The sequence below is a fragment of the Lygodium microphyllum genome, chromosome 28, assembly GCF_053477565.2.
Source record: "Lygodium microphyllum isolate KBCC chromosome 28, Lygodium_microphyllum_v1.1.10, whole genome shotgun sequence".
In the NCBI taxonomy this organism is placed as follows: domain Eukaryota; kingdom Viridiplantae; phylum Streptophyta; class Polypodiopsida; order Schizaeales; family Lygodiaceae; genus Lygodium; species Lygodium microphyllum.
In genome coordinates this window covers 54335508-54363316 of record NC_141162.1, presented here as the reverse complement: position 1 = coordinate 54363316, position 27809 = coordinate 54335508, and the positions used below count along the sequence as shown (strand labels likewise).

Genomic DNA, 27809 nt, shown 5'->3' with positions numbered 1-27809 from the left:
GGTATGGTGTCTCCAGAAACTCCAGCTTGGATCTCGTACTTCTTGCCTTTGTTGGTGAGTTCTACCTTCTTTTTCTGAGAGAAGATGGTTGAATCTACTCTATGATTCCAGGGCATGCCAAGAATCACATCGCAACCATCAAGGTCTCCGATACAGAAGGTATCTTCGTCACTGTAGCCTTGAATTTGAAACTTGAGCTTGCCAATGTAGGGTATCACAGTCTTCACTGTGTCACCTTCATCAGCATTTAAAGCTTGGCGAACTTCTGCCGGAGTGTCCATCTCTTCATTCTTTAATCCAAGCTCTTTAGCTAATTGCAAGGAAATAATATTTTCATTCGCCCCAAGATCTATTAAGAATAGTGCTTGCTTACCTTGCAACTGTCCCCAAGCTTTTAATAATTTGCGCGTCTCTGGAGTGTGAGTTGTGTTTGCAACTACATCACTAATAGCATTGATTTTCACTGGCGACTTAGGCTTGTTGTCAGAAACCTTGCTTTGTCCCTTGTTTGGACATTGCTTCGCTATGTGGCATGTTTGTCCACATTTAAAGCACTTCCCTTCTTTCATGAAGCGTTGCTTTTCTTCTTCGGAAAGCTGCTTTGCTTGTGGGTATAGATTGGAGCGAAATTGAGGAGCATTAGGAGGTGCATAGGGCTTCATCTTCTTTTGATTTGATGGCTGCTTTTGCCACTGTTTTTGTCCTTCATTTGGGGCTGAATACTCCTCATCGTCAGCTACTCTCTTCTTATCATTCTTTTGGAATGATTTGTTGCCATTGTGCTCCATTTCCCATGTCTCAGCATAGTCAATGAGTTCCCTGAGACTAGAACAATGATAATGATTAAGAGCAGTACGAAGTTTAAAATGCAAACCTCCTTGAAACTTCCTAAGCTTTTCCGAACTGCTGATCTTCTTGAAATGTTGGACCTTCAAAAGTAGCTCCCAAAATCTCTTGGTATAGTCACCAAGTGACTCATTTTTCTTTTGCCAAAGCCGATCCCATTCCATTTTTACATCTCTTTTGAAATGAATAGGAAGAAATTGGCTTTGTATCAGGCGAACAAAGGACCGCCATGATTTTGGGGCAGCATGATCATATTCCAACCCCCTCCACCAAGTATGGGCTAAGTCGGTTAAATGTAAAGCTGCAAACTTAATCTTTTCTTTTTCTTTATACTTGTCACGACCATACAAAATTTGAAATTGACGAATAAACTTCAGAAGAAGATCAGGATTTCGGGAACCATCATACATACTGAACTTGATCTTCTTTTCAAGAATAGATAGTGACTTAGTCTTCTTCTTCTTCTTATGCCTTCGTCCATGCTCGGATCTTGAGGTTGAAGATGATGAAGTGCTTGATGGGGATGAAGATGGAGACGAGGGTGAAGAATGTCGATGCCTTTGACGATGATGAGGTCTTCCACGAGAAGGGTGTGACTCTTCATTACTAGAAGAGGATCCATCAGAATAGGCGCCAGATGACTTTGAAGAAGAGGATGAGCTTCGACGCGATCTCTTTCTTTGTATTGAAGTAGAATGGGACTGCCTCTTAGAAGTAGTTGGACTTCTTGATCGGCTCCTTTCATTGGTATGGCTTTGTCTCCTTGAAGTAGATGGGCTTCTTTCCTTGAATTCTTTGGGATTCTCAACTTTTTCTAGTTTGAGAAGTTGCTCACGAATTTGCTGATTCTCCTCTCTAAGACTTTGAATGGCTTGAAGGATAGCACTCGATTGATCCATTGAGACTAAAGAAAAAAAATATGCTCAAGCACTCAATGCAAGGGCTAAAACAAACAAACTTATAGTTGTAAGCACTACCAGTGTTGGGGGTGAGGACCGAACCTGGCTCTGATACCACTGTAAACGCCCCGAACAACGTAGTATGCTTAACAATTATGATATTCGCTTGTTTTCGAGATTTAATATAAAAGAGAATGAACACTTAAAGCTAAAAATGAAAATTACTCACAAAATTACAGCCATGAAAATGTAAAAGTAATGGAGACAAGATTGAGGGTTGAAGATGGGCAACCCCCCCCCCCCTCCTCCCCCCCCGAAGGAATGCATTTTTGCTCAACCCAAGTCCCTTAGGGAAGAGCTCAGTTACAATCAACCTGAGAGTGAGAAGAAGTAATTCTCACTCTCACAAGATCATGCAAAGATGTACAAACACACATGCATTATCTATTATGCAATGATAAGAACTGATTTCTTTACAGTATGAGAGAAGAAAAAGGGGAATTCAGCCTTTCTCCATCGTTGATCAGCAGTACATGGATAGAGCTTGCTTCTTGTAGCTAAAATGGAAGAAAAAGCTCGAGAAGGAGGTGTTGTGATGAATTTACAGGCTTTCTGTCCTGTAAACAGCAGTGATAGAAGAGGGAATATGGAGGAATTTGATAATGAAGAAGTGGGGGATGATGATGGGGATGGATGGGGCCAGTTTCTGGCTATCTGTGGGTGCTGTACATGAGTTTACAGCAAAGAAAAATGATGATCAATGAAGAAAAACGAGCTCTTATTTATAGGAGAGGGGAGAGCTAGTACAAAAGGGGAAAGTGGAGTAGCACAAGACAAGTGTCCAGCCACATGTCATGAGATGTGACAAGTGGTGGGACACTTGGAAACTTGTGTGACAAGTGTCTTGACACTTGTCTCTTCTCTATGGCCTTCCTTTTTGGGTTGAATACTGTCAAGAATAGAAACAACCAAATTTAGTAAGCACAGTCAGAGTACAGAACTTACTATTTTTAAAATGACATCCCTATTTTTTAGGACTAGCATTTTTAGGCTAATTCGAGGCTCCTAAAATTTAGGGACCTCCTAAAATTTAGGGATCTCCTAGAATTTAGGGACCCCCCCAATATGGGTATCATATGAAAGCTTTTTCCGTGTACATCGCAAAAATGGTATCCGAATCTTCATGTGACTTTCCTATGCAAAGAAATGTGCATTTCAAGCTTTTAGCCCACACATGCACATTATACAAGCATTTCATGATCATGCCATCTTGTTGATTGTAACTGTCTGTTCTGGTGGATCTAGCCCACACTTCAAGGCATCAATCCTTTCTGTGTGCGAGTCTAACCCTGATATGCGTGAGTTCTAGTCACAGGCGCCCAATCGGGTCATATAGGTGGAAGTGTGAACTATCTTTTCTCTAACCCACCGTGTGGGTCCACCATAACCTGTGACCACTCATCAGTGGCCAGCTCCAATGCACTTTTCTTTATATCTAATTAGTGCAAAGGAAATCATTATATAGACAAATTAATGAAAAAGGATACAAATTCTGTTTCTATAGAGTTGTGACAGAGAAGATGAAGATTTCTCTGCGTAACTACCTAACCAACTAACATAATACAAACTAAACTAACCAACTAAGAAAGAGACATAGAGAGACATAGAGAGAGAGAGAGAGAGAGAGAGCATGGGGATGAAGAAGAAGAAGACAAAGAAGAAGGAGAGGTAAGAGAAGAGGGAGAAGGAGACAAGAGAGAAGAAGAAGAAGAGAGAAAGTGAGAGAGAAAGAGATAGAGAGAGAAGGAGAAGGAGGAGAAGAGAGAGAGAGAGAGAGAGAAAGAACAAAAAGAAGTGAGAAAAAGAGAGAGAAGATGAAGATTTCTCTCCGTAACTACCTGACCAACTAACATAATACTAACTAAACTAACCAACCTACTAACTAACTAACCAACTAAGAAAGAGAGAGAGAGAGAGAGAGAGAGAGAGAGAGAGAGAGAGAGAGAGAGAGAGAGAGAGAGAGAGAGAGAGAGAGAGAGAGAGAGAGAGAGAGAGAGCAGGGGATGAAGAAGAAGAAGACAAAGAAGAAGGCAAAGAAGAAGGAGAGGTGAGAGAAGAGGGAGAAGGAGATGAGAGAGACAAAGAGACAGAGAGAAGAAGAAGAAGAGAGAAAGAGAGAGAGAAAGAGATAGAGAGAGAAGGAGAGAGAGAGAGAGAGAGAAAGAGAGGTTAGAGAAGGAGAGTCAGAGGTGAGAGAAGAAGATGGAACCTGCTAATAGCTAACCAACTAACTAATATCATATAGATTTCTCTCTGTAACTACCTGCCCAACTAACATACTAACTAAACTAACCAACTAACCCTAAACTAACCAGCCTACTAACTAACTAACCAACTAAGAAAGAGAAACGTAACCAACCAACCAACCAACCAACCCATACACCAAACCAATAAAAACAACAGATAAACTAACAAACACTGCAAGAGATCACCAACTTGAATAATATTCGTCAAAAATTGCCCCAATGACCAATCCCACAAACAAAACTATACCAAGCAAACCAAAACACCAATAAATTAAACCGCACCAACCAAACACCTCTCTCTCTCTCTCTCTCTCTCTCTCTCTCTCTCTCTCTCTCTCTCTCTCTCTCTCTCTCTCTCTCTCTCTCTCTCTCTCTCTCTCTCTCTCTCTCTCTCTCTCTCTCTCTCTCTCTCATAACTAACCCATAACTAAGTTACAACAATGTACTCTAACTAACCTACCTAACAACTAAAACTAACTAAGCTACTAACAACTAACCTACCAGCTAAGTAACCAATAACTAACTTACAACTATTATTAATCTCTCACCACCCCCTTCTAATAACTAACTTACCCAACCACCAACTAACTAAGCTACTAGCAACTAACTAACTAAGCTACTAACAACTAACCTACCGACCAAACTAATAACATTAAATAAACAATTAACCAACCAATCGATAAAAAATTAAAGTAATGCTAAACAACAAAAGTAAACACACAAATTAATTTAAATAATCCAAACTAACTAACTTACTAACTAAATAATTAAAATCACATGTCTAAGATAAACAATTAACTAACCAACCAATTGATTAAAAATTAAATGCTAAACCACTAAGAAAACAATTTAAGGTAACCCCAAACTAACAATTAACCTACAAACCAAACTAATAACATAAAATAAATAATTAACCAACCAACCAATCGATAAAAAATTAAACTAACGTTAAACAACTAAAGTAAACACACAATTTAAATAATGTAAACTAACTAACTAACTAATTAAATAATAAAATAACCAATCAATTGATTAAAAATTAAACTAATGCTAAGCCACTAAGAAAACTAACAAAATAATAATAAACTAACCTAACCACTAGCGAACTAAGATGTTAACAACTAATCTACTTACAACTAACTTACAATAACCTACCGACTAACTTACAACTAACTAATTAAAGAATTAAAATCACACGTCTAAGATAAACAACTAACCAACCAACAATCGATAAAAAATTAAACTAACACTAAACCACTAAGAAAATAATTTAAGCTAACCCCAAACTAATGATTTAAACTAACCTACCAACCAAACTAATAACATAAAATAAACAATTAACCAACCAATCAATCGATAACACATTAAACTAACGTTAAACAACTAAAGAAAACACACGATTTAAATAATGTAAACTGATTAACTAACTAATTAAACAATTAAAATCACACATATAAGATAAACAATTAACTAACCAACCAATTGATAAAAAATTAAACTAACACTAAACCACTAAGAAAACTAACTAAACAATAATAAACTAACCTAACCACTAACTAACTAAGCTACTAACAACTAATCTACTTACAACTAACTTATGGTAACCTACCGACTAACTTACAACTAACTAATTAAACAATTCAAATCACATGTCTAAGACAAACAACTAATCAACCAACAATCAATAAAAAATTAAACTAACACTAAACCACTAAGAAAATAATTTAAGCTAACCCTAAACTAACGATTTAGACTAAACTAACCTAACCACTAACTAACTAAGCTGCTAACAACTAACCTACTTACAACTAACTTACAATAACCTATCGACTAATTTATAACTAACTAATTAAACAATTAAAATCACAAGTCTAAGATAAAAAATTAACTAACCAACAATCAATTAAAAATTAAACTAATGCTAAACCACTAAGAAAATAATTTAAGGTAACCCCAAACTAACAATTGAAACTAAACTAACCTAACCACTAACTAACTAAGCTATTAACAACTAACTTGCCAACCAAATTAATAACATGAAATAAACAATTAACCAACCAACCAATCAATAAAAATTTAAAGTAACGCTAAACAACAAAAGTAAACACACAATTGAGATAGTCCAAATTAACTAACTAAGTAACCTACTTACAACTAACTTACAATAACCTACCGACTAACTTAAAACTAACTAATTAAACAATTAAAATCACACGTTTAAGATAAACAACTAACCAACCAACAATTGATAAAAAATTAAACTAACACTAAATCACTAAGAAAATAATTTAAGCTAACCCCAAACTAATGATTTAAACTAACCTACCAACCAAACTAATAACATAAAATAAACAATTAACCAACCAATCGATCGATAACAAATTAAACTAGCGCTAAACAACTAAAGTAAACACACAATTTAAATAATGTAAACTAACTAACTAACTAATTAAACAATTAAAATCGCACGTCTAAGATAAATAGTTAACTAACCAACCAATTGATAAAAAATTAAACTAACACTAAACTGCTAAGAAAACTAACAAAACAATAATAAACTAACCTAACCACTAACTAACTAAGCTACGAACAACTAATCTACCAACCAAACTAATAACATAAAATAAATAATTAATAACTAAAATTAAACAACTAAAGTGAACACATAATTTAAATAATGTAAACTAGCTAATTAAACAATTAAAATCACGTGTAAGATAAACAATTAACTAACCAAAATTAAATTAATGCTAAACCACTAAGAAAACAATTTAAGCACCCCAAACTAATGATTTAAACTAAAGTAACCTAACCACTAACTAAGTAAGCTACTAACTCACTAACCTACTTACAACCAACTTACAATAACCTACCAACTAATTTACAACTAAATGACTAATAACTAATCTACCTAACCACTAATTAAAATCACACACACACACACACTCTCTCTATTTCTCTCTCTTTAAGAAAGTAATTTAAGCTAATTAAACTAACCTAACCACTAACTGACTAAGCTACTAACAACTAACCTACTTACGACTAACTCACAAGTAATTAACTAATAAGTAATCTACCTAACCACTAACTAACTAAGCTACTAACAACTAATCTACTCTCTCTCTCTCTCTCTCTCTCTCTCTGTGGGAACATGGTCACACACACACACACACACACACACACACACACACTCTCTCTCTCTCTCTCTCTCTCTCTCTCTCTCTCTCTCTCTCTCTCTCTCTCTCTCTCTCTCTCTCTCTCTCTCTCTCTCTCTCTCCGCCCGTTGCGCGCGGGACAGTCACCCAGCCCAGACAGTCGGGATAGTCTCACTGACAAACACACACTCTCTTTCTCTCTCCACTCACGCTGCGCGGGATAGTCACACCACACAATACTACTGATCCTCTTGCTGCTTGCTCATGTTCTACTTCTTCCTAATGCCCGTGAAAGTGAGAGTGAGAGGAGGAGGTGGTGAAAAGAGACCACATTTCTCTCTCTCTCTGCCCCCAATCATGTGAGTGATTAATCCAATCATGTGAATGATTAACCACTTACGTTTCTCTGTACCCCGAATCATGTGAGCAATTAATGGTACATGTAGACTTTGATTTGATTTGGGAGCTAGGCTTCGGAGCTCCCTGGTGCTTCGATAGCTCTCGAACCTATAGCTCAAATAATAATGTAATATAGATGTAGACTTTGATTTGGTTTGGGAGCTCATCTCGGGAGATCCCTGGTTCTTTGACACCTCTCGAACACACACACACACACACACACACTCTCTCTCTCTCTCTCTGTCTCTCCGTGGGAACAAGGTCTCTCTCTCTCTCTCTCTCTCTCTCCATGGGACAATCCCAACACACACACACTCTCTCTCCGCCCGTGCCGCGCAAGACAGTCGCATCGACATACATACACTCTCTTTCTCTCTTTGTTCACGCCGCGTGGGATAGTTGCACTATGCCATGCGTTGACTTCACATGCTGTCGTGCCGCTACGCGCACACCGTGTAAAAAAATCTAGAGTGTGGCTTCTTTTTAGATTTAGAGAGCCAATGCCATTTTAGACATTGGTGTTAGTGTCCATGGTTCAAAAATATTAAAATTTAGTCAATTTTTAATATTCTAGATATTATCTCTTTTAAAAAAATCTACAAAACTATAGACAACTTCTAGATTAGGATGACATGTAAAAGAAAGCATGTAGCTTTCAACTAATTTGAGAGGATTTTATGTAAAAAGAGAGATTAGCGAAATCGCACGACGCGCAATCACTGTTTTCAGGCAGTGAACAACACTCCAAAAGTGGGAGATGAAGAAGGAGTGATCTGGCAGGATTCTGGCCAGGTGTCCTGGTATTTGACACCCCTTTCGGAGCCATTGGAAGGATCAGATTGGCGATCTAAGTAGCATAGAGGAAGGTATTATTTTGTACACGTTTTTGTCTATTAGAGTTATATTTTCTCATAATGCTGAAAGAAACTGACAGGCTTCATCTCTGTTAGTATTCTTCTATATTTTCTAATTCTTTTTGGAAGTATTCTTTTACATCTTCAATCTCTTCGAACCCCTTCTCTTCCGTCTACTCCTCTCCTTGAATCTACCTTCACCCTGGTATCACTTATCTTCAAGAAATTGGCTTGAAACCTTCAACTCTACTCTTATCTCTACCATCTCTGGAGTCTAAGCTCTTGAATCCCCATACATTCTTCTCTTGCCAAACCCCTATGGTGACCTTCAACCCTACACATTGCGACAACGCTCTTTGTCTCAATCGCGCCACACCATGCATTGACTTCATGCCGCCCCGTGTTGCTGCTTGTTAACCTTGCACTGTATGTTGCGTACCACATGTTGTTGTCGTCTATCCCGTGACTCTTGCCGCTTGTTGACTTTGCACCGCACATTGCGTGCTTGTCCCCTAACTAGTGCCGACTGTCAGACTGCATTGCACTGTGTTGCATTGTGGCAGTCAAGACCTCACACTGCACGTTGCTATGTTGACTATTAGATTGCGTTGTGTGGCAGTAGGATTGGAGACAGTGGCAGCGTGGCAGTAGGACTGCCGGACTGGAGAGAGAGAGTGAGAGAGAGAGAGAGAGAGATAGAGATGACTGACCTGCTCGTGCTTGCTACTTGCTCTCCTGACCCTCTACACACTGCTGATCCTCCTACTGCCTGCTCCTGTTCTGCTCCTTCCTAATGCCCATGAAAGTGAGAGTGAGAGAAGGAGGTGGTGAAAAGAGACCATGTTTCTCTCTCTCTGCCCCCAATCGTGTGAGTGATTAACCCAATCATGTGAATGATTAACCACAAACGTTTTTCTCTCCAATCATGTGAGCAATTAATGGCACATGCAGACTTTGATTTGGTTTGGGAGCTAGGCTCGAGAGCTCCCTGGCACTTCGACACCTCCTGAACTTATAGCTCAAATAATGATGTAGTATAGATGTAGACTTTGATTTGGTTTGGGAGCTAGGCTTAGGAGCTCGCTGGTGCTTCAACACCTCCCGAACTTCTAGCTCAAATAATAATGTAGTATAGAAGAGATGGTGAAAAGAGACAACGTTTCTCTCTCTCTTTGCCCCCAATCATGTAAGTGATTAACCCAATCATGTGAATGATTAACCACTTACGTTTCTCTCTACCCCGAATCATGTGAGCAATTAATGGCACATGTAGACTTTGATTTGGTTTGGGAGCTAGGCTCAGGAGCTCCCTGGTGCTTCAACACCTCCCAAACCTCTAGCTCAAATAATAATGTAGTATCATAGGTTCATGGTCATCTCCAAGCCCCCAAATTGAAGCCCACATATCATTCACCAGTAGATTCATTAATCCACTTGTCTCAGAAATAATTGTTGAAAGTGCCCTTACTTCACCACTAAGATCAGTCGACACTTGCTAGAGAACACCATGTGTGTGCTTTGTCTCACACACAACACCATACAAACCTTTAGTCTATTCATGTAACTCCATTGAGTACATGGCAAGTGCATGATCAACACGCATACATAAACCTATCTGCATTTCCATCAACTCATTCATCCTGACCTCAAGATTTTTAAAGTCCGAAGCACTTGAAGTAGACCTCGTGTTTCTCGAATCTTTGTAGCTCTTGTATATGCATCTCTTGTCCCCTTGCCACCTCTTTCATTTTTCACACATTCATTCTATTAGAGCCCATACGTTGGCTACAATGAAATATATAGTGCCATCATGCACACATGGCACTCACCAAGCACCAGCCATGCACATGAGTACCATCGTTACTCCATCAGCAAGGTGCCCTTCATATTTCTCTTCCAACATTCTCTCAATCCTCTGTAGATGGTCACCAATGTTCTCACAAATAGAAATCGAAGCTTTTTAATTTCGAAATAGTGTCTTCACTTGCTTTTCAATCCCATCCAAGCGACGAATAAACTTCAAGGAACCAATGGAACTATCATGCCCTCCAACATGCTTAAGTGCACGATGAACTGCATTCTTCCTTGTGACCTCCTTTATTTTGCGTAAATTCATTTGCACGTTAGGAGTGCACTGTATAATATCTTCTACAGACACATTCTTGTTTGTTGCAGAAGCCTTTATGCTCGGCAAAAAGCACACATTAACCTTGAAGGATATATAAAATATTCTCAAAATTTAGAGACAGTGAAAACTCCCATATAAAAGAGAGAGAAGATGAAGATTTCTCTCTTTAACTACCTGACCAACTAACATAATACTAACTATACTAACCAACCTACTAACTAACTAACCAACTGTGGAGAGAGAGAGAGAGAGAGAGAGAGAGAGAGAGAGAGAGAGAGAAGGAGAGGTAAGAGAAGAGGGAGAGAGAGAGAGAGAGAGAGAGAGAGAGAGAGAAGAAAAAGAAGCGAGAAAAAGAGAGAGAAGATGAAGATTTCTCTCCGTAACTACCTGACCAACTAATATAATACTAACTAAACTAACCAACCTACTAACTAAACTAACCCTCTGCACATTGCTGATCCTCTTGCTGCATGCCTGCTCCTGTTCTGCTCTTTTCTGATGTCTGTGAAAGTGAGAGTGAGAGAAGGAAGCGGTGAAAAGAGACCACGTTTCTCTCTCTCTCTCTCTGTCCCCAATCGTGTGAGTGATTAACCCAATCATGTGAATGATTAACCGCTTACGTTTCTCTCTACCCTGAATCATGTGAGCAATTAATGGCACATGTAGACTTTGATTTGATTTGGGAGCTAGGCTTGGGAGCTCCTTGGTACTTCAACACCTCCCGAACCTGTAGCTCAAATAATAATGTAGTATAGATGTAGACTTTGATTTGGTTTGGAAACTAGGCTTGGGAGCTCCCTGGTGCTTCGACACCTCCGAAACCTCTAGCTCAAATAATAATGTAATATAGACTATAGATATAGATAGATGCAAGTCTAGCTCAAATAATAATGTAATATAGACTATACATATAGATAGATGCAAGCTTTTAAAGCTGAGCCTTAACGTTAAAACCTCGTTTATACATTTCAAAAATTCTAAGCTGTTAGCGAGACACAGAACGACAGAAGTCATGGCCGCTAGTAAAGAAAGGCTATCAGGCAGACACAAAAGAAAGCAACGCGATGGAGAGTTCCAAGAAGAAGAAGAAGAAGCTCTGGAAGGTTTCCCGGAAAATCTACTGGAAGAAACAATTCCTGCTAGGAAGGAGAAAAGAAGGAAGAGAACTGACAAGCCCGCTTTGGAAGATCTGCAAGTTGAAATGAGCAACTTGGAGAAGAGAGAGAACAAGAGGTCAAAGAAACACAGGAAAATAGCTGAAGCTGCAGCTGATGACAAGAGGTAATAGAATTTGTATGCATGTACTTTCCAGGCAGCTTGACACAATTCTGCTGGTCACTACATAGTCATAAATCCTCTCTTTACAATACTACGATTGCTTTTCTTTCTTGTCTCGCTAGATGTAAAAGAAAAATTAGTCCTTTAGCGTGATTCCCTATGATTGATAGTCTAGAGTGTTCAGCATGATATAACCGATTAATGGTTATAATTACATCATTTAAGGACATTCTGAAATTTACTTCTAGAGTCTAGACTCATTTGATGATGTATTTTGGACTCACATCTATGAGAACTAAATCCACCATGATAATGGATTGCAAAATGAGTGGTAAAGAATTAGCAACCTTGTTTAAATTGCAGTAAAACTTCTAGAAGAGAGAGGAGCTCAAATGAATTCAAAGGACTTTACAGAGCATGTATGGGGATTAACAAGAACAGAAGTGAGTTTGTGTCTAATCAAGGGTGAGAGTACATGTGAGAGGTTGGTTTGTAAAACGAGAGTGGCATGCTCTTTCCTAAAGGAAAACGAGATGCAGTCCTGACTTTCTAGTGCTACATTTCCTCTCCCCATCATGTCAATGCCAAAGGAGTTGATGCAGATAGAGGTGCAATAAAGTCTTGTGATCCTACTTGATACAAAGTGGCTAGTCTTGGTATTTCTAGTGTGGCTTTTTCATAGTCTTGGACTTCAAGAATTCTAATCACTCATGTTCAATGTTCATTCCTCATTTAGTTCAATGAGTTATTCCTTCACTTTACACTTTTGTTTGTTGTGTTTATTTTTAAAAAAATTTCTTTGTGAGTTTAGTTGTTTGAAATTGAGTCCATACACATTTTGTGTTTTATTTTCGAACCTTGAAGTATTCTCCTCACTCTTGATGCCATTTCTGCCACGCTCAAAGGCAACACAAAGTGCTTAACTAGCCATAGACCTTTGAACAAATACATCTCATATTTGGGATTGAATGTATGGACTCACAACCATTGACCCTCCCTTCTTTGAAATGGAGGAATACAGAATGGCCAAAGAGAGATTAAGTGTCAAATCAAAAGAGGAGGTAGCATCTGCAAATCAAGTTGAGTTTGAAGACCTACCCTTTGTGCCCTTTCTACATGATGTTAAGCTCATCATCCAATGCAAAAGTTCATGGAATGCCATATGAGATTCCATGAAATATATTTGAGCTTATAAGAGCATTAGAGTTCCTACAGGGAAGGTCTAAGCACATCCCCTGACAATATATGTCCAAAGAGCGGAGTAAAATTTAAAACTGCTCTCTCAAGGAGTGGGATAAGCAAAGGGAGTTGATGGTGATGGCCTTTAAATGATCCCAAAGCAGCACACCACCAAAGCTCAGATGTTAGAGGATGCCAAACACAGCTATGGTTGTCTTGGACAAGTGATTAGGAGCAAATGCAGCCTTTGAGGGAGAAAATGTAGTTGTATGAGAACCTAAAATATAGGGATGTCATTCTAAAAATAGTAAATTCTGTACTCTGACTGTGCTTACTAAATTTGGTTGTTTCTATTCTTGACAGTATTCAGCCCAAAAAGGAAGGCCATAGAGAAGAGACAAGTGTCACACTTGTCACACAAGTTTCCAAGAGTCCCATCATTTGTCACATCTCATGACATGTGGTTGGACACTTGTCTTGTGCTACTCCACTTTCCCCTTTTGTACTAGCTCTTCCCTCTCCTATAAATAAGAGTTCGTTTTTCTTCATTCAGTATCATTTTTCTTTGCTGTAAACTCATGTACAGCATCAACAAATAGCCAGAAACTGGCCCCATCCATCCCCATCATCATCCCCCACTTCTCCATTATCAAATTCCTCCATATTTCCTCTTCTATCACTGCTGTTTTACAGGACAACAAGTCTGTAAATTCATTACAACACCTCCTTCTTGAGCTCTTTATTCCATTTTAGCAACAAGAAGCAAGCCCTATCCATGTATTGCTGATCAACGATGGAGAAAGGCTGTCCCCATCATCATCCCCCACTTCTCCATCATCAAATTCCTCCATATTTCCTCTTCTATCACTGCTGTTTTATAGGACAACAAGTCTGTAAATTCATTACAGCACCTTCTTCTCGAGCTCTTTCTTCCATTTTAGCAACAAGAAGCAAGCCCTATCCATGTATTGCTGATCAACGATTGAGAAAGGCTGATTTCCCCCCTTTCTTCTCTCACCCTGTAAAGAAATCAGTTCTTATCATTGCATAATAGATAATGCATGTGTGTTTGTATATCTTTGCATGATCTTGTGAGAGTGAGAATTACTTCTCCTCACTCTCAGGTTGATTGTAACTGAGCTCTTCCCTAAGGGACTTGGGTTGAGCAGAAATACATTCCTTCGGGGGGGAGGGGAAGGTTGCCCATCTTCAACCCTCAATCTTGTCTCCATTACTTTTACATTTTCATGGCTGTAATTTTGTGAGTAATTTTTATTTTTAGCTTTAAGTGTTCATTCTCTTTTATATTAAATCTCGAAAAGAAGTGAATATCATAATTGTTAAGCATACTACGTTGTTCGGGGTGCTTACAGTGGTATCAGAGCTTTGGCTTGGTCCTTACCCCAACACTGGTAGTGCTTACAATTATAAGTTTGTTTGTTTTCAGTCCTTGCATTGAGTGCTTGAGTGTATTTTTCTTAGAGTCTCAATAGATCAGTCGAGTGCTATCCTTCAAGCCATTCAAAGTCTTAGAGAGGAGAATCAGCAAATTCGTGAGCAACTTCTCAAACTAGAAAAAGTTGAGAATCCCAAAGAATTCAAGGAAAGAAGCCCATCTGCTTCAAGGAGACAAAGCCATACCAATGAAAGGAGCCGATCAAGAAGTCCAACTACTTCTAAGAGGCAGTCTCATTCTACTTCAAGACAAAGAAAGAGATCGCATCGAAGCTCATCCTCTTCTTCAAAGTCATTTGGCGCCTACTTTGATGGACCCTTTTCTAGTGACAAAGAGTCACACCCTTCTCGTGGAAGACCTCATCATCGTCAAAGGCATCGACATTCTTCACCCTCGTCTCCATCTTCATCCCCATCAAACGCTTCATCATCTTCAACCTCAAGATCCGGGCATGGACGAAGGCATAAGAAGAAGAAGAAGACTAAGTCACTATCTCAACATAAAAAGAAGATCAAGTTCAATATGTATGATGGTTCTCGAAATCTTGATTTTCTTCTGAAGTTTATTCGTCAATTTCAAATTTTATATGGTTGTGACAAGTATAAAGAAAAAGAAAAGATTAAGTTTATAGCTTTACATTTGACCGACTTAGTCCATACTTGGTGGACGGGGTTGGAATATGATCATGCTGCCCCAAAATCATGGCGGTTCTTTGTTCGCATGATACAAAGCTAATTTCTTCCTGTTCATTTCAAAAGAGATGTAAAAATGGAATGGGATCGGCTTTGGCAAAGGAAAAATGAGTCACTTGGTGGCTATACCAAGAGATTTTGGGAGCTACTTTTGAAGGTCCAACATTTCAAGAAGATCAGCAGTTCGGAAAAGCTTAGGAAGTTTCAAGGAGGTTTGCATTTTAAACTTCTCACTGCTTTTAATCATTATCATTGTTCTAGTCTCAGGGAACTCATTGACCATGTTGAGACATGGGAAATGGAGCACAATGGCAACAAATCATTCCAAAAGAATGATAAGAAGAGAGTAGCTGATGATGAGGAGTATTCAGCCCCAAATGAAGGACAAAAACAACGGCAAAAGCAGCCATCAAATCAAAAGAAGATGAAGCCCTATGCACCTCCTAATGCTCCTCAATTTTGCTCCAATCTATACCCACAAGCAAAGCAACTTTCCGAAGAAGAAAAGCAGCGCTTCATGAAAGAAGGGAAGTGCTTTAAATGTAGACAAACAGGCCACATAGCGAAGCAATGTCCAAATGAAGGACAAAGCAAGGTTTCTGACAACAAGTCTAAGTCGCCAGTGAAAATCAATGCTATCAGTGATGTAGTTGCAAACACAACTCACACTCCAGAGATGCGTAAATTATTAAAAGCTTGGGGACAGTTGCAAGGTAAGCAAGCACTATTCTTGATAGATCTTGGGGTGAATGAAAATGTTATTTCCTTGCAAATAGCTAAAAAGCTTGGATTAAAGAATGAAGAGATGGATGCTCTGGCAGAAGTTCGCCAAGCTTTAAATGCCGATGAAGGTGACATAGTGAAGACTGTGACACCCTACATTGGCAAGCTCAAGTTTCAAATTCAAGGCTACAGTGATGAAGATACCTTCTGTATCAGAGACCTTGATGGTTGCGATGTGATTCTTGGCATGCCCTGGAATCATAGAGTAGATTCAACCATCTTCTCTCAGAAAAAGAAGGTAGAACTCACCAACAACGGCAAGAAGTACGAGATCCAAGCTGGAGTTTCTGGAGACACCATACCTATGGTAAGCCATATGCAAGTCTCTAGAGCAATTAAGGATTGTATTCAATGTTGTTTGCTTTATGTCACTGATGTAAAAGATAATATGAATTCTGAAAACCAAGAGCGACTTCAGCTCTTGGAAAAGTATAAAGATTGTTTTTTGGAAGATCTTCCTTATCAGCTTCCCCCAGAAAGGCCAGAAGACCATCATATTGATATTATTCCGGGCAGCTCTCCTCCTAATATAGCACCATACCGTGTGAGCCATCCTTAACAAGAAGAAATCAGAAAGCAAGTCGAAGACCTACTCAACTGTGGGCTAATTAGGCCAAGTAGCTCACCATTTTGTTCACCGGTTCTTCTTGTTCAAGAGAAGATAGCACATTCAGGATGTGCATTGATTATCGAGCCCTCAACAAAATCACTGTGAAGAATCGGTTTCCTATTCCCAGAATTGACGACATTTTGGATCATCTAGGAGGCTCAAAGGTTTTCAGCCACATTGATCTAAAGAGTGGTTATCATCAAATTAGGGTAATACCACAAGATGTACAAAAAATTGCTTTCCGCACTTCATATGGTCTTTATGAATTCTTGGTGGTTCCTTTCGGATTAACCAATGCACCAGCCACCTTTAATCGAATGATGGAGCGCATCTTTAGAGAGCATCGACAATATGTCGATACTTTCTTTGATAATATTCTTGTCTTTAGCAAGAATGAAGAGGAGCATCATCAACACTTGGAGATTGTTCTACAATTACTTCAACAAAATCAACTCTTGGTAAATGGTAAAAAGAGTGAATTTTTCATGCATAAAATAAATTACCTTGGGCATGTCATCTCTTCTGAAGGGATTCAGATGGATCCTAAAAAGATCAGGATAATCCAAGAATGGCCTCATCTTCATGATGTACATGAGGTGCGATCGTTTCTTGGCTTATGCTCTTATTACCGCCCCTTCATCAAGCATTTTGCACATATGGCTTCTCCACTTCATGACGTTACAAAGAAGAAGACCTCTTTCCAATGGAAGGAAAAAGAGAAGGCAGCCTTCACAAGGTTGAAAACAACTCTTACTTTTGGACCTGTTCTTATCATTCCAGATTTGGTAAAACCATTTGTGGTGGAAGCAGATGCTTGCGGTGATTGTATTGGTGCAGTGCTAAATCAAAAAGGCCATGCCGTAGCCTTTGAAAGCTGCCGTCTAAATGATGTGGAGAAAATGTATGTCATTTATGAAAAGGAGCTCTTAGCAGTGGTTCATGCTTTGAAGATATGGAAACATTATCTTTTAGGCAATGAATTCCTTATTAAAACTGATCATCAGAGCTTGAAGTATTTCAAGACTCAAAAGCATTTGCAGGAGAAACATGCAAGATGGGAAAATTTCTTATCTATGTTTCATTTTCAAATTATGTACACTCCAGGGAAACAAAATGTAGTTGCTGATGCACTTTCTAGAGTGCCTCGCATTGCAACTATTACAGTGGCTCATCATGAAGATTTTCAAACGATGAAGAATACTTATGATGAAGATATTGATTTTGTAGCAATTTGGTCAAATTTACAGCAAGGAGATTCTCATTCAGATTATTCCATCAAAGACGGTAATCTATGGGAGGTTCTCATTCAGATTACAGCAAGGATAGGCAAAAGACTCCAGGATTGTTGCAACCGCTTCCAGTGCCCAAAGATCCATGGGAATCTATCACAATGGATTTCATCTCAGGTATTCCAAGAACACCTCAAGGTCATGATATGATTTGGGTCATAATTGATTGATTCAGCTAGTAATCACATTGTATTTCATGTCATAAAACATTGAAATCCGCACAAGTTGCAAGACTTTTCATTCAACATTTCTTCAGATTACATGGTATACCTTCTGAGATCATTTCAGATAGAGACTCCAAATTCACAAGTAACTTCTGGCATGCTTTATTTGAGAATTTGGGAACCACTTTAAAGTTCTCCTCAGCTTTTCATCCTCAAACTGACGGCCAAACAGAGGTGATGAATCTCACTCTTTTGGATATGTTGAAAGCTTATGTTAGTAAACATAAGTCACAATGGGAGAAATATCTTCCATTATTGTCACAATGGGAGAAATATCTTCCATTATTGGAGTTTGCTTACAACAATACAGTGCACTCATCCACAGGGAAAGCTCCAAATGAAATAGTACAGGGTAAAGTAATTCCTTCTCCAATTATTCGCACTAAAGATAAGATTTTTGGTGCTGATGAGTTTGCTTCAGATTTAAAAATAGCAATGGATCAAGTTCAAGCCACTATCAAAGTTGCCCAAGAGCGACAAAAGAAGCAAGCAGATAAACGAAGAAGACCTTTGGCTTTTGAAAAAGGTCAATATGTCTTGCTAAAGTTTGATAAAAGCAGGCTCAAACAAGGTTCCGGTCAAAATTCATCTTTTTCAAAGCTCTCGAGTACATACTTTGGACCCTTCAAAGTGATTGAGAAAATAAATGAAGTTTGTTATCGACTTGAGCTTCCTGCTCATTGAAAAATACACAATGCTTTTCATGTAAGTTTGCTAAAACCTTACATAGGACCAGAACCAAAGGAACCCATTACTGAAGATCCCCCAGAAGTTGAAGAAACAGATCAACTCTTAGAATCTGAACAGATTTTGTTTCACAAGGATCGAACCACGAGAAGTGGCCTTGTGACACGAAAATTCTTACTAAAATTTAAGAATCTACCCACAACAGATGCACAGTGGGTAGATGAAAAATTCATGAAGGATTACCCAGACATTTCTCAGCCATATCAAGAAGCTTTTCAACTGAGGACAGCTGAATAAAAGCCAGAGGGATGTCACAACTCTATAGAAACAGAATTTGTATCCTTTTTCAGTAATTTGTCTATATAATGATTTATTAAATTTGTTTCCTTTACACTAATTAGATATAAAGAAAAGTGCATTGGAGTTGGCCACTGACGAGTGGTCACAGGTTATGGTGGACCCACGCGGTGGGTTAGAGAAAAGATAGTTCACACTTCCATCTATATGGCCCGATTGGGCGCCTGTGACCAGAATTCACACATATCAGGGTTAGACGCGCACACAAAAATGATTGGTGCCTTGAAGTGTGGGCTAGATCTGCCAGAACAGACAGTTACAATCAACAAGATGGCATGATCATGAAATGCTTGTACAATGTGTATGTGTGGGCTGAAAGCTTGAAATGCACATTCCTTTGCATAGGAAAGTCACATGAAGATTCTGATACTGTTTTTGCGATGCACACGGAAAAAGCTTTCATATGACACCCATATTGGGGGGGTCCCTAAATTTTAGGAGCCTTGAATTAGCCTAAAAATGCTAGTCCTAAAAAATAGGAATGTCATTTTAAAATAGTAAATTCTGTACTCTGATTGTGCTTACTAAATTTGGTTGTTTCTATTCTTGACAGTATTCAGCCCAAAAAGGAAAGCCATAGAGAAGAGAGAAGTGTCAAGACACTTGCCACACAAGTTTCCAAGAGTCCCACCATTTGTCACATCTCATGACATGTGGCTGGACACTTGTCTTGTGCTACTCCACTTTCCCCTTTTGTACTAGCTCTTCCCTCTCCTATAAACAAGAGCTCGTTTTTCTTCATTCAGCATCATTTTTCTTTGCTGTAAACTCATGTACAGCATCCACAGATAGCCAGAAACTGGCCCCATCCATCCCCATCAACATCCCCCACTTCTCCATTATCAAATTCCTCCATATTCCCTCTTCTATCACTGTTGTTTTACAGGACAACAAGCCTGTAAATTCATTATAGCACCTCCTTCTTGAGCTCTTTCTTCCATTTTAGCAACAAGAAGCAAGCCCTATCCATGTACTGCTGATCAACGATGGAGAAAGGCTGATTTTCCCTCTCTCTTCTCTCATACTGTAAAGAAATCAGTTCTTATCATTGCATAATAGATAATGCATGTGTGTTTGCACATCTTTGCATGATCTTGTGAGAGTGAGAATTACTTCTCCTCACTCTCAGGTTGATTATAACTGAGCTCTTCCCTAAGGGACTTGGGTTGAGCAGAAATACATTCCTTCGGGGGGGGGGGGGGGGGAGGGGGGGTTTGCCCATCTTCAACCCTCAATCTTGTCTCCATTACTTTTACATTTTCATGGCTGTAATTTTGTGAGTAATTTTCATTTTCAGCTTTAAGTGTTCATTCTCTTTTATATTAAATCTCGAAAACAAGCGAATATCATAATTGTTAAGCATACTACGTTGTTCGGGGGGTTTACATGACATGACAGTTGGGGCAGCCTGTTGTGCAGAAAGCACAACCAGCAATCCAATGAAGGCATGGTAGTAGGTTGGCAGCAGATAAAGCAGTTGCCAGTAGTAGGGGATGGCATGGGAAGGGGGATTATGTAGAATTGGGATCATGAGTGGTTGGACAGATCCCCTACATATAGACAAATGAGTCAATCAAATGTCATGGGTGGGGCTGGAGCATGGGGCATTTTGAGTGCATTTAATATGGGCACCTGGACACTTGAGTACATTTAGTATTTGAGTTTTGGGGATGTTTGATGACCTAAAAAAGGGGATTAAAATTAATTAATACTTTGTTTTTTAACAACCCCGTGTAGCCCCAAAAACTAGAGCTAAGGGATTGCAAACATAGCTCGTCCAAGAGGTCTCATCCCAAATTAGTTAGGACATTTGACAAGGGAGCATGTTGGCTGCCCAATGGCTTACTAAGACTACAAAGGTGACGTGGAATTACCTTGTCTTCCTTGAAAGGTTCCACCCCAAAGTAGCTAGGGCATTGGTCAATGGGGTACACGTTAGTGCCAAAAAATCTACCAAGATGATAGAGGCAATAGCTACCTTCTTTTGGAGTCTAAGTATTTTATTATTGTTATTTATTTTTTTGTGTGTTTGTCTTTTTCTTTTCTTTTGATTTTTAAATGGAGAAGGGGAGAATGGTGGCAATCTAGTGGTGACAATTCGAGTTCAATGGATGCTATTTGGGATCTTTCTTCAATGGTGTGTTGAGATACCAAAGTCATTAAGTTCATTGCATTTCATTAATTCCTATTTTAGTTCCCGTTTACAACCCCAAAAATGCTTTATTTGTAGCAATTATTAGGGTTTGGGCACCACTCGAGAGAGTTGGGGTGCCACCTTAGATAGTTCCTATGACTCATTTGTCTATAATAGGGCATGAGCATCCATCACTCCACACTTGACTTTCTTATTCTTCAGTTAGTCTTCCTCTTCACCGATTGTTGATCATCTTCTTCGCTTGTTCTTCATCATTTCCACTGTTGCATTTGGTGGCCTTACTCCTCCTTGGATTGGTACAACAGATCCTCACATCATCGTTGTGTGTTTCCAGCTCTTGTTGCCATCCTAGCATGTGGATGATAGTTCCCAGCCATCAGCCATTGTATGGAGGTTGCGTCTATAGCAGATTTGGATTGTCTACATTAGGTTACACCCTCTTTATCGGCCCTTCATTAGATACTTGCGTTTTTGAGTTTTCTTCACTCTTGAAGGGCTGCTCGCAAATGCTTGTTTGCAGCCGCTTACATGGAGAGATCTTCACTGACATTCCTGTGTGCTATACTCCAATTAGCTACCCAACAATCGTCTTGATAGCAACTAGCATCCTCGATAGACATCTCCCAAGGACTGCAATTTGCTCTCTCTACTGCTGTCCTTCATCTCCTCATGTCTACTCCAGCATTGTGTTGTTCGAGGGATGGCATTTCACTCCCTCCATGGAGCAGCTTTTTTTCTCGCGATCGACACCTTTGTTAAAGGATCGTGTTTCACTCCCTTCATGGTGTAGATCTCTTCCAAGTGCTGCCACCTGATGAGCTAGGACAAATTGCAATGTAGTTATCTTCAAGCTCCTCTCCATTGTATGATTAGACAAAGGATGCTCCTTGGCTATCGAGGATCTAGTGGCCTATGAAGACTTGCAAATACCTTGGGAGTGCAATGGTATTGTACTCATTTCAGATTCACTGGAGGCTTGCAATGTTACTTCGATGCTCTACACACCTTTTGCAGAGATAGAGCTCTCACAATGAATCTTGGAAAAACCAAAGTCATGGTATTCAACACGTTGCAACATGGGTGACCCAATCTATTTGTTATTTCACATTTAGGGAAGATGTAGTGGAGCATGTGAGAGAATATGTATACTTGGGAGTCACTTTCCCTAGCTCACTGAGGGGGGAAGTTGAGACTTGGCTGGTGTAAAGCAATGCAGCCTTAGGGGACTTGCTTTTTGTATGGAGTTGAGGTTTGGGGTTGCAACCTATGCCACAGATGATTGAGCTTGCTCATCAATGAAATTGACCAAGAGGAGACCATTATGATGGTTGGGACTGCATAGAGAGGCCATTGACGATGATGATATCATGCATGATCATGAGTAAGCCTTTCACCCTATTCCTTATCATTAGAGTACAGTTAGGGACAATAGCTATGGTTGCGAAGGCGCTCTTTAGAGCAATGACTTTCTTATACAAGATAAAGGAGCTCCCACGTCTAGATTGGCATCAACATCCTCTAGACAACTGGTAGAGGCAAGTGAGAAGGAACATTGGAACTCAGATGGCAACTTGGATGAGCTTACATGGTTTGGACATCAACTGCTCCCACCATTCGGCTATAGCTTGGATTGTCCTACAATCCCCCTTAGCTGTTTTGAGCTGAATTTAGTCACATTAGGCCGATATCTTGAGAGTTGAGATAGGGAGGACTTGGATCTAGCCACCTCATCAAAGATGGAGTTTTAATAGATAGGGAGGACTTGGATCTAGCCACCTCATCAAAGATAGGGAGGACTTGGATCTAGCCACCTCATCAAAGATGGAGTTTTAACAGATCCACCTTCTACACCTCTCTGAGGATGGATTTATTGTTCGACCACAATATTTAAACATACATCTCTCCCACAATACGCAGGTTGCTATTGGACATGCACTCCTTCCATCAGTTGAGGATAGAGACAACTAAATGAATAGATATTCTAGTAGAGGATAGGATATACCAACTCTATGATAGAGAGCTTGAGAGGACGGAGTACTTTATATGCAGATGTAAAGTGTACCTTGACATATAGGGAAGGTATCACTATCTCTTTCATGAGGGTTTTGGACCCCTCGATTGTGTCATGGAGTATGAGGATTAGAGATGTCTAGGGCTTTTCCTCTTAGAGCTCCAAAGGCGTCACACAACCATAGTTGCCTCCGTACGATGCACCGTCCGTACGGTACGTATTTGTATGTTAAAACGGGCCTATTTGGGCCATCTGGCCTGCGCGTCCTCAATCTTGTGTCCTGTGTTTCTTGCACTTTTTGGGGTGGTGGAAAGCCTTCGATACCTCATCCCACCCCCTTTTCCAGCCATGCACTCCTCCGCCGCCCCCCCTCCCCCCCTCCCAACCCTCTTTGGATTCCTTTTAGCTGGCAGCCCTCTCTTTGACCGTTGACCCCTCTCTCTTTAACTGTTTGAACTTTGACCCTTCTCTTTGACCGTTGACCCCTCTCTCTTTAACTATTTGAACTTTGACCCTTCTCTTATCTACAAAAGGTGCTTCTCTCCTCCATGCTTCCACACCAATTCAGCAAGCACTTACCATTCTCATCTTCCTCTCTTGGATCTTGATTCTTGAATGGACTTGTGATTTGTCATTCTCGAATCTCACCTCCCATCTTCTCCTTCCCGCACCCTATCGAAGCATTTGCCATTCTTAAATCTCATCTCCCATCCCCTCTATCCCGCACCCTATCAAAGCATTTGCCATTCTCATCTCCCATCCCCTCTCTCTCACTCTTGCTCTTTCAACTTTACCACAACCCTCGGGCCTCTAGAGGCTCCCTCCCTTTCAACTTTCAAGACTAAAGTTTCAAGAGTCGAGACTCAAGCATCTCTCTCTCTCTCTCTCTCTCTCTCTCTCTCGGGCCTCTTTACCTGTCATCGGCACCATGACTCGTGAGAAGCACGAGGCCTTCAATTTGTATGCGATCCATATGGAGAGGGACACAAAGAAGTCCAACTTCCACCATTGGACATGCAAGTATTGTGGGAAGCGCTATACAAGTAGTGCAACTCGGCTTCTCCAACATCTTTCCAAGACGGGGGGGCAAATTACTCCATGTAAGGAGATCCCTCAAAACATCGCAGAGGAGATTCTCGCCAAGATGAGAGGGGGATGCACAAGAGGAGGAAGAAGTGGCTTATCGGCACCAACTCCTATGCTTGCTAACGAGGAAGCATTAAATGTGGGCGTATCTTCAACCGATGTGAGAGAAGCCTCTACCATTGGTGGTGGGGGACTCCACATCCGCATCTGGATCCGGTAAAGGACAAAGAGTAGAGGCTCGTGCGGTGCAAGAGAGACAGTCCTCTCTCTCTCAAGCTCCTGGTCATGTGTGCTGTTTTATAGGGTATTACGTATGAGTGATTGCGAGGGGTTCACTATGGGCCTTCTCATTTACTTCTTTAGACCGGCATTGGTGGAGGCACGTGCTTATATAGTTATCATAGAGACATAGCGTGTACATGTTTTAGGGATAGCAAAGAGGAGATGGACGTAGATACATAAGCCCATCCATGGTTTTGCCGCATTGGTACATCCGGCCTACAAGTCACCGGCGATCATGGATGATAGAGAGTTTCGTTCGGACTAGCTTGCTTATTTGACTTGTGCAGTTCCTGTGGATGACCACAGTGCAGTGCTGGAGGAGCTAGGATGCTATGCAAATCAGAGAGGGCATTGCTCGATTCATAGACCGATGGTCGAGCGGTGAAAAGGCCAACTACGGAAATGGCATCTTACTCCTAGACCGCTTGTGGGTCAGGTGGAGCTCTAGACACTCCTTGCTTGTCCAAAATGGAGTTGGAGATTTTCGTGAGCCCAACGTTTAGGGCGTTGGAATATCCTACTCTAGATAAAGGATGGAAATTTTGGTACCATGTGATTTGGACCAGGTACTTCTGTTGGACAGAAGTGATACATAACTCTCCTGTATGGGTAGGAGACAAAGATTAACTTGAAGATAAGTTAAGGAACTTATTTGTGAAAAAGGACTGCTTGTTTTGTTTTCGTGTCTGTGTTGTAAATTACGTGAACGAACCCTATGCCCTAAAAGGCTTAATTAATGAAGCCGATTTTAAATGTTGCACATAAATGTGGTAGGACCTAATTAGAAAACTAAAGCTATCAAGGGAAGCGGGTGGACAGAATCCCCGACGGATCTGTCCTACGGCAGGGTGGTCCCAGAGAACTGGGAGGGTTCTCACAAGGATTTATCGCCAAGTTGACTTTAGGTACTGTTAAGTTAGAGCTCGATTCATGCCGTTTTAGGGGACCGGAATGGGACTATGCCCTACGGGTAGAGAGGTTGAGCGCGCATCCCTCTCGTTTCCCATTCTCTTTGAACCAAGTGCAGTATGGATCTGCATCGGATTGGGTATCTCTGCGTAAAGTAGGATATTAAAACCCAACGCTAGAATGCTATTAGGAGCCCTTGACATCTAGGAACCCAGATTTTAGGTCAATCCTAGTGGGTTCGGTTGCGGACGTTCCGTTGTGAGGCGGACTTGGGAAACCCTAGGCGACAAACCCTCGAACATTCCATGGGAGTGCTGGGCAGCGACGCTTAGATTCGTTTCTCAATGGACCGCTAAAATGTGCTTAGATAGCCAATAGGCGGGAAGGTTACACCATCTTGGAAAGATGTTGGAGAAGCCGAGTTGCACCACTTGTATAGCACTTCCCGCAATACTTGCATGTCCAATGGTGGGAGTTGGACTTCTTTGTGTCCCTCTCCACATGGATCGCATACAAATTGAAGGACTCGTGCTTCTCACGAGTCATGGTGCCGATGACAGGTAAAGAGGCGAGAGAGAGAGAGAGAGAGAGAGAGAGAGAGAGAGAGAGAGAGAGAGAGAGATGCTTCAGTCTCGACTCTTGAAACTTGAGTCTTGAAAGTTGAAAGGGAGGGAGACTCGAGAGGCCCGAGGGTTGGGTAAAGTTGAAAGAGCAAGAGTGAGAGAGAGGGGATGGGAGATGAGAATGGCAAATGCTTTGATAGGGTGCGGGATAGAGGGGATGAGAGATGAGATTTGAGAATGGCAAATGCTTCGATAGGTTGCGGGAAAGAGGGGATGGGAGGTGAGATTCAAGAATGACAAATCAAAAGTCCATTCAAGAATCAAGATCCAAGAGAGGAAGATGAGAATGGTCAGTGCTTGCTGAATTGGTGTGGAAGCATGGAGGAGAGGAGTACCTTTTGTAGATGAGAGAAGGGTCAAAGTTCAAATAGTCAAAGAGAGAGGGGTCAACGGTCAAAGAGAGGGCTGCTAGTTGGAAGGAATCCAAAGAGGGTGGGGTGGGGGGAGGGGGGGAGGAGTGCATGGCTGGAAAAGGGGGTGGGATGAGGTATTGAAGGCTTCCCACCCCCCCAAAAAGTGCAGGAAACGTGGGACGCGGGATTGAGGACGCGCAGGCTAGATGGCCCAAATAGGCCCGTTTTAACATACCAATTCGTACAGATACGTACCATACGGATGGTGCTGTATGTCGTACGGAGGCAACTATGGTATGAAAGCAATGTTTTTTTTTCTTGTTTAGTATTTGTGCTCGGGTTTTGTGTTGGGGTGATGCTCGTGCACAAGGATTTTTGGTGGTTTTGATGATCGGAGTTTGGGGAGTTGCCACTTTAGGGCTATGGCTGAAACCTTGTGGCTTGGATAAGCATTAGAATGTCAATTGATAGTAATTTTTTATTTATTATGATTATTGTTAGTGCAAACATAACTATCAAGGGTTGGTATTGAGTCATGGAGAGAGAGACTCAATTCTTGGCTAGTCGAGGAGAGAGAAATGGGTAAGTTGCTTGCAAACAAAGAGATGGAGATGCTAATGATTGCTAGGGAAAGCATTAAAATGGCCTAGGATCATGCCACATTTTATACCAACATCATACTCCTAGAGAGCTCTAGGAAGGCATGTGGGTTTACCTTAAAAGTCCCAAAGGACTCTAATTCAATGACTGTCGACAAGTACTATAAATTATCTTTGAGGTATTGTGGTCCTTTCTAGATTGCCAAGAAGATAAGTAGCATGTTCTATGAGCTAGATTTACCTTCAGAAATCCGAGTTTAATTTGTGTTCCACGTGAGTTGTTTGAAAGAACGATTGGGACAAGGTGAGTAGATTGTCTTGATTGAGGAAGTCTCGCAGCTTGAGGATACTTTTTGTTATGTTCCACTTGAACTTGAATTGATTCTTGACTTTAGGATTGAATGTTCTTATCGGACCATTTATTCAGAGTATTTGGTCAAGTGAAAAAACTGCCCGGAGGCGTAGGCTACTTGGGAGTCAGTATGTTCATGGAAGAGTCGTTTTCCTCACTTTGTTTGTAAGGATATTGCCGAGGACAGCAATCATTCATAAGGGGGGAAGTGTTATTGTCCTTGGACATCCGGATGGGCGCTAGTAGCATCAGTCATGGTGCTTACAAAGTGACTTAGTACGAATGTGCTATGGGCGC

General features: G+C 40.5%; 1 protein-coding gene across 1 annotated transcript in view; it reads left to right on the top strand.

The window, feature by feature from the left end:
- Positions 1-11511: 11511 nt before the first annotated feature.
- The window catches only part of LOC148011449 (uncharacterized), a 31585-nt gene continuing 15287 nt past the window's right edge, over positions 11512-27809 (top strand). The window contains exon 1 of the mRNA XM_087670716.1: positions 11512-11868. Coding sequence (XP_087526842.1) covers positions 11600-11868 — 269 coding nt within the window. The 5' untranslated portion in view covers positions 11512-11599. The remainder of the gene's footprint in view (positions 11869-27809) is intronic.